The sequence below is a fragment of the Lepidochelys kempii genome, chromosome 1 (assembly GCF_965140285.1).
Source record: "Lepidochelys kempii isolate rLepKem1 chromosome 1, rLepKem1.hap1, whole genome shotgun sequence".
Taxonomy (NCBI): domain Eukaryota; kingdom Metazoa; phylum Chordata; order Testudines; family Cheloniidae; genus Lepidochelys; species Lepidochelys kempii.
The window spans coordinates 279,493,689-279,501,634 of NC_136380.1; the positions used below are offsets into that span (position 1 = coordinate 279,493,689).

Below are 7,946 nucleotides of genomic sequence, written 5' to 3' on the forward strand. Positions count from 1 at the left end.
GAGTACTATCCAAAAAACTACAGGAACTCTTTAATTGTTTCGGTCTGCCAGCAGCTGAGATAACCCCTTGCCCGGAACAAGCTGATACCACCTCCTCACCCGTTCACGCTACGAACCCTGAGCCCATTGTTAGGCCTGCGCCCAAGGTACTTTCAGGTGCAACACCACCCAAAGTTCGCCATAATCCACCTAGAGACAGAAGACCTCCTCAATGGCTGGATCTTTAGCGAGGGCGAACCCACGGTTATGGGGCAAAATAATCCCCAGGGTTTAGCCAGGAATGGAGGCAGTCTACCCTCCTTCTCTAGTTTAGTGTTTGTTTTATTTAGGGAATGTTCTTATTAAGGGGGGGGGGAATATGTTGTGTATCTTGTTGTTGCTATGGCAACTCAGTTACATTATTAGGGGATAGCCCAGCCAATTTTGGCTGGTTTGGTTAGTTCAGTGTGTGAAAATAAATGGCTGCTTTCATGGCTCTCAGCTCTCTGTGTCTCAAGTGATTTCTTCCTAAAACTGCTGTCCCCCAGGATACAGCACTAATGACTGCCTTTCACTGCATCAGCAAGAAAGTTAATGGTTGCTGCAAGTAAGTTTAAAAAAAAAAAATTGTTTACCAGTAGCCTATCTCAGAAATATTCTGCAATTCTAGTATCTTTTAGGAAGAGGAGGTTACTTACATATAACTGGAGGTTCTTCGAGAAGTGTGGTCCTATCTGTATTAGTCACTCCCCCAAAGAGTTCCTGTTAGGATATAGATATTCAGGCCTGTCTGTAAAGGCCTATACTCTAAGAATTTAGGTGTATTCTTATCACTTGGCTAATTATAGAGGTATAAAAGAAAGAATCAAAATCACTATCTGCTGGTGTAAGGGCCTTCTCTTACTGTGACAGTCTGAGGCCCTGTTCTTAGGCTAAGGCCTTTGGCTAAGCAGCAGAGGCAGCCATAAGCTGGGAAGCGAATGGTCACATCCTCACATTCCAAACTAGTCACATTGAAATAAGGTGCTATTGGGCTGTTAGGCACTATCAGGACAGGATTGTATTCCTATCACCTCCAGAGAAATGGAAGTGCCTAGAAAATGTAAAAGGAAACTTAGTTTGATAGCATCCTGTCTGGCAAGAACTCACTTATCAATACTGGGATGTGAAATCCTCACTTCTGTATTGTTTTGTCATTATAGTTCCCACTTTGCTATTGTTTGTCTGTATAATCTCTGTCTGGTTCTGTAATTGTTCCTGTCTGCTGTATAATTAATTTTGCTGGGTGTAAACTAATTAAGGTGGTGGGATATAATTGGTTACATAATCATGTTACAATATGTTAGGATTGGTTAGTTAAATTTCAGGAAAATGATTGGTTAAGGTATAACTAAGCAGAACTCAAGTTTTACTATATAATCTGTAGTCAATGAGGAAGTGAGTGGGTGTAGGTGGGTGGGAGGGAGGGAGAGAGATGAGAACAGGGAATGGGGGTAAGAAAATCGGAATCATGTTTGGCTAAGGGTAGGAATGGGAACAGGGACACAGGTGTAAGGCTCTGTGGTGTCAGAGCTGGGAAGGAGGATACTAAGGAAGGAAACTGGAATCATGCTTGCTGGAAGTTCACCCCAATAAACATCGAATTGTTTGCACCTTTGGACTTTGGGTATTGTTGCTCTCTGTTCATGCGAGAAGGACCAGGGAAGTAAGTGGGTGAAGGAATAAGCCCCCTAACAGTTCCCTTCTACCTCTGCTCTTGATCATGGTGGACAACACCACCATCTTACCAGATCTGACACTCTGACCCATAACCTGAGCATCACCTTTGACTCAGCCCTTTCTCTAGATCCTTGCATCCAGGCTGTCATAAATATAAAGGGAAGGGTACCCACCTTTCTGTATACCGTACTATAAAATCCCTCCTGGCCAGAGGCAATTATCTGTTACCTGAAAAGGGTTAAGAAGCTCAGCTAACCTGGCTGGCACATGACCCAAAGAACCAATAAGGGGACAGGATACTTTCAAATCTTGGGGGAAGGAAGGCTTTTGTTTTGTGCTCTTTGTTTATGTGATTGTTCTCTCTTGGGACTGAGAGAGGCCAATCAGAAATCCATCTTCTCCAACTCATCCTAATCCAAGTCTCCAATATTGCAACCAATATAGATAATCCAGGCAAGGCAGATTAGTTTATCTTTTGTTTTATGTGAATTTTCCCTGTGTTAAGAGGGAGGTTTATTCCTGTTTTCTGTAACTTTAAGGTTTTGCCCAGAGGGGGATCCTCTGTGTTTTGAATCTGAACACCCTGTATTTTCCATCCTGATTTTACAGAGATGATTTTTACCTCTCTCTCTTTTAATAACATCCTTCTTTTAAGAACCTGACTGATTTTTCCATGGTTCCAAGATCCAGGGGTTTGGGTCTTTGATGATTTTGTAACCAATTGGTTAGGATATTAGGATATTATTCTCAAGCCTCCCCAGAAAAGGAGGTGTGTAGGGCTTGGGGGGATATTTGGGGGGGGGAAGACGTCTCCACGTGGTCTCTTTCCCTGTTCTTTGTTTAAAACGCTTGGTGGGGGCAGCATACTGTTCAATGACAAGGCAAAGTTTGTACCTTGGGGAAGTTTTAACCTAAGCTGGTAAGAATAAGGTTAGGGGGTCTTTCATGTGGGTCCCCACATCTGTACCCTAGAGTTCAGAGTGGGGAAGGAACCCTGACACAGGCTATGTCTGTCTAAATTTTGCCAAATTCTCTCTGCATAATATCCATCCACAAAGCTAAAACTCCTGCCATTTCGCATGTCGATTATTGCAACATCTTTTGTTTACCTTATAAGACAAATACAATCTTGCCACACTCTTATCCATTCAGAATGCTGCTGCACAGATCCATTGCTTTGATCACATTATTCCTCTTTGTAGCCCTCCATTGTCCCCCTCCCCCCCCCACTTCTTTATCAGATCAAATACAAGCTACTTGTCTTCAGTTTCAAAGGCCTTTCACTGCCTATCATCTCCCTATCATCACTACTGAAATGTTGACTCCTGCTTTTGATCTACCAATGGCACCAGCCTCCATTGCTTACTTGTTAAATTTTCAAACAAGCACTTCTGTGCTTTCTCCCATGCTACCCCTCATGGAAGAGTGTCCCATAAACATTTTCAAAGCTACCTCATGATCCCCCTTCAAATCCCACCTTAAAACTCTCCTTTGCCGCGATGCCTACAAAACCATGACAATGGTCAAGCAGCTGGTGGGATCAGACAATAGCTTATCACAATAGCTGTTCTCAATGGTAGCAGATGACAGAACGAGGAGTAATGGTCTCAAGTTGCAGTGGGGGAGGTTTAGATTGGATATTAGGAAAAACTTTTTCACTAAGAGGGTGGTGAAACACTGGAATGCGTTACCTAGGGAGGTGGTAGAATCTCCTTCCTTAGAGGTTTTTAAGGTCAGGCTTGACAAAGCCCTGGCTGGGATGATTTAACTGGGAATTGGTCCTGCTTTGAGCAGGGGGTTGGACTAGATGACCTTCTGGGGTCCCTTCCAACCCTGATATTCTATGATTCTATGATTCATAGACAATATTGTCTCATTGTTTTCTTATACTCCCTCCCACCCACCCACCCACATCTCCTGCCTCTTGTCTTAAACATAGATTGTCCCTGCCCCAAAGTGCTTACAGTCTTCTGTGTTTATACAGTACCTAACACAATGGAGTCCTGGGCCATAACTGGGGCTCTTAGGTGCTACAGTAAGACAAATAATCAACAAGTAATAATATATAGGCACACTCACTCTCTGTTTCAGATAAGCATGAACATATGAACTTGGATTAAAAAAATAACAGTTGTGGAGCATATGAAGGTAAAGAAACTCCTTTGTTAGAGAGTTTAGACATGAGAGGTCTATAGACTTGTACTTGATTTCATTAATGTGTTTTATTAACTAAAATGGAGCACTAGATACTTGACATCAATACAACTCCAGTCGGAAAGAGGGTCCGATTCTGATCCTGCACTGCCTTGCACCTTTGTGTAGTTCTTTACTCCTATGCAAAGTGGTACAAAACACTATCATTCTGATTTAGTAGCAGTTTACATCCACTTTGTACAGGGAAGAATAAGGTATAAAGCCAGAAGGGACTTTATATCATTTAGTCTGACCTCCTGTATAACACTGGCCATAGAATTTCACTGAGTTACCCACACGCTGAGTCCAATAACTTGTGTTGGACTTGTGGTAGCAAGTCAAAATGCCTTACAAAAGTCCAAGGCAGTTACCTTTCTCAGCCAAACTTATCCCAAAGAATTAAATCAGGTTTGTTTGACAAAACCTATTTTCCATAGAACCATGCTGACATTAATTATATTCCTATCCTTTAGTTCTTTATTGACTGAATCCAGTACCAGCTTCCATTATTTTGCCCATGGGTGATGTCAGGCTAAATGGCCTATAATTAGTCAGGACATTCTACTTCAGAGGTGGGCAAACTATGGCCTGCGGGCCACATCTGGCCCACGGGACAGTCCTGCCCGGCCCCTGAGCTCCTGGCCCGGGAGGCTAGCCCCTTCCCTGCTGTTCTCCCCCTCCCCTGCAGCCACGCCGCTGCATAGACAGCGCTCTGGGAGGCGCGGCTGCGCGCTCATGCAGGGCAGCGCATCTGGCTCCGGCTGGGCGGCACGGCTCCAGACATGCTGCTCTGAGCGGCATGGTAAGGGGGCTGGAGCCGGAGGGCTGGATATGGGGCAAGGGGTCCCGGGGGACAATCAGGGGACAGTTGGATAGGGCAGAGGTTCGGGGGGGGCAGGTTGATGGGGTTAGGGCAGTCAGGGAACAGGGGGGTGGTGGATGGGGGTGAGATATTCTGAGGGGGGCAGTCAGTGGGATGGGTCAGATAGGGGGCGGGGTCCGGGCTGTTGGGGGGCACAGCCTTCCCTACCCAGTCCTCCCTACAGTTTCGCACCCCAATGTGGCCCTCGAGCCAAAAAGTTTGCCCACCCCTGTTCTACTTGCTCTTTTTTAATACTGGCATGACATTAGTATTCTTTCAGTCTTCTGAAACTTCCCCTGTATTCCAAGATTTATTAAAAATTAATATCAGTGTATGACAGATCTCCTTAGCTATCTGTTTTAGGACTCTTAGGTGTAAGTTATCCAGGCCTGCTTATTTAAAAACATTTATCCCTAGTAGATTGTTTAACATCCTCCTTAGTTATTTTATTACAGTGGAGAGATGCAGAACAAATAATGCTTATATTGTCACGACAAATTATTGTATTACAGCTAAATTAGTGGAAATGATTTAGAACTCTGACAGATCACATGCTTGATCATAATTTTTAAACTAAAGTATCTAAACAGTGAGTTTAATTGAAGTTCCCTTATGAAAGCAAAAAAAGACATTGGGCATAGACTTACTAAACACACAGCTGGGACACTGCTCCAGTGGTTTTTTGATGTATATTGTACTCAGTTTTTCTAGGGGAAAGCAATGGAAATGCTTGTTCTAATATCCTGCCCCCACAGTACCAAAAAAAAAGGATGTTCAATAGTGAAGCCATCTTTGGAAAGGCATTGAATATAACAAATTATCTTGCAATTTACTTTAACTGATTGATATCAATTATGTTGCTGCATTAATCTATTGCCAAAATATAAAACTTTTGGTCAAAAGTCACCATAATAAAATAGGTTTCAGAGGAACAGCCGTGTTAGTCTGTATTCGCAAAAAGAAAAGGAGTACTTGTGGCACCTTAAATTGGTTAGTCTCTAAGGTGCCACAAGTACTCCTTTTCTTTTTGCATAATAAAATAGGTCTTCTTTCCAGAGTACAAACTTTTCACAAACTGCATATCAATTTAGCAGACTAATGTATTCTCTTTTAGAACATATAATAATAATAAATAAATGTAACAAGATTTTAATGTATCTAAAAATCTCTTGCAGTAATTGGATTTTAGTTTAGTGTAAGTAGCATGCACTCTCTCAGTGAACGGTGCAATGTTTTACCTGTAATCTCATGTTATATACATCCTCTGCCATAAACTGTATAGCAAACATTTATTCTTTACACTGTGATCTACTTTTGCTGTGATGCTACAGAAACAGCCAACAGAACACACATCGATTCGGCTTCCTTATCCATATTTTAACATTGGTGAAACGTGCCCATTTTCCCACTTAAAAGGGTCCATATCGTCTAGTCAAAACAGAGACATTTGTTATGGCAGGTATACCAGGCATGCTCCTGGTGAGGATGCAGGAAAGAAGAACACAGATGTGCACCAGTGACCCCATTAAAGGCTGAGGGCATGTTCTCCCTCCAACACACCTGACCCGCATTATGCATTAGAGGCATTCTCTTCTCCTCCCCACCACCACACACAAGTCAACCCCTGTCCCTTACTATAGGCTAGAGACACTGCTTCTCCCACACTCAATCCCCATGAAAGGTTTGGGACATTCCCTGCTCCTCCTCCTCTCCACACACCCGACCCTCTCTTGCGTCCCTCCAGCCCCCCGCTGCAGGCTGGGAGGGACACTGGGCTTCCTCCCGCTGTCTCTAGCCCTTCTCTGCTCGACCGCCGCCCTGTCACCCACTGCTCCGAGGGCGCCCCCGGAGGCGGGGTGTCGCTCACCAGGAGGCGACCAGCGGGTTGCTCCTGTCCACGATTTTCACCCAGGGCTTGTGCCACTGGATGCGCCCGGCGGCTTCTCCCCACAACTTCTCGGGCTCCGCCACGGCAGCCCTGAACGCTTGCTCGTACGCGCCCTCGGGGGCGGCCTGGCCGGCGCAGAAGCAGCGCCGGGCGGCGGGAGCGCTCGCTGCGCCGCGCGGGGCTGCCCCGCTCAGCCAGCCATTGCCCCAGACCCGGCTGCAGGCGAGGAGCCGTATCGCCCTGCGCTGGAGGTCCATGGTGGTGCCGCTCAGCTGACCGGTCCCGTCCCGTGCGGCTGGGGAGCGGCTCCCTCTAGCCCGACTGAAGGGCCACGTGGAAGCCGCTCGAAAAAGCCGAGCTGGATCCCCTGCCTGCTGCAGGCGCCGCTCTCCGCTGCGGAGCGCTTCCCGGGCCACAGGTCTGCAGGCGCTAAAGTGCCGAGTCCAGCCCGGGCTTTGCGCCTGCCGCTTGGCCGCCCTTGTTGATGGCTGGGGGCCAGGGGAGTTCGGTTGCACAAGCTTGACCGCCCCGATTTCGGCCACGGTCCCTGCGCCGCGCCGCGCCGCTCGGGGTGTGGGCCAGGCAAAACAGACTTTCCTGCTTATACGGCAGTGGTAATAGAGCCCTACGCAGCTACACGTTTGTATCCGCGCAGCCGGGGCGCTAACTGTTGGCACAGCTCCTCTTAAGACGCCCTTATCCATAGCACCTGAGGGCATTTGACATAGATCCGAGCAGCCAACGCGTCCCTCAAAGCAGGGAGCATGCACCCAATGCGTGCAACCCCTTTTACCTCCAACACCTAAGGCCCGCAGGGGAGGCTACATCCCACCACAACCAACAGCCTGGGCTTCCAAAGCCTGGGGTTAGCCAGACCTGCCAACTTTGTGAGAACACAAGGCAGAGGAATACACCAATCTACATCTGCACCAATGTACCTCTCCCCGCCGCCCACCCCACCATTACTTTCAATAAATCACAAATATTCCCTCTCCCTCCCTCCCCCCCCCCAAAAAGAATAATCAAAACCTACTGTTCAACTGTATAGGCTTATTATGAGGATTAAGAAGAATGAATTAAGTGGGTGCACAGGGAGCAAACTGAAAAAAGGAAGAGGAGAGGGTCACCTTATTGTAGGGTTATTTTTAACACTTACATGATTTGTATAAGTACTGGGTGTTTGGTTGCACTTATACCATACTTCCCAACATTTTTAGCAGCTAACGCAGGGCAGGTCCTGTCCCTGGAGGGGCAAGGTTGTGTGCTGTCACTGGGATTGGGAGGTGGGTGCTGCCCCCACAAAGG

General features: G+C 46.5%; 1 protein-coding gene across 4 annotated transcripts in view; it reads right to left on the reverse strand.

The window, feature by feature from the left end:
* The window catches only part of ACSS3 (acyl-CoA synthetase short chain family member 3), a 129,644-nt gene extending 122,663 nt beyond the window's left edge, over window positions 1–6,981 (reverse strand). For all 4 annotated transcript variants that reach the window (XR_013635192.1, XM_073327638.1, XM_073327637.1 and 1 more), the window contains exon 1: window positions 6,621–6,981. Coding sequence is in view for 3 of the 4 variants with exons in the window: in XM_073327638.1 (XP_073183739.1) it covers window positions 6,621–6,898 (278 nt within the window). In the remaining variant the exon portion in view is untranslated. The remainder of the gene's footprint in view (window positions 1–6,620) is intronic.
* Between the last annotated feature and the right edge of the window lie 965 nt (window positions 6,982–7,946).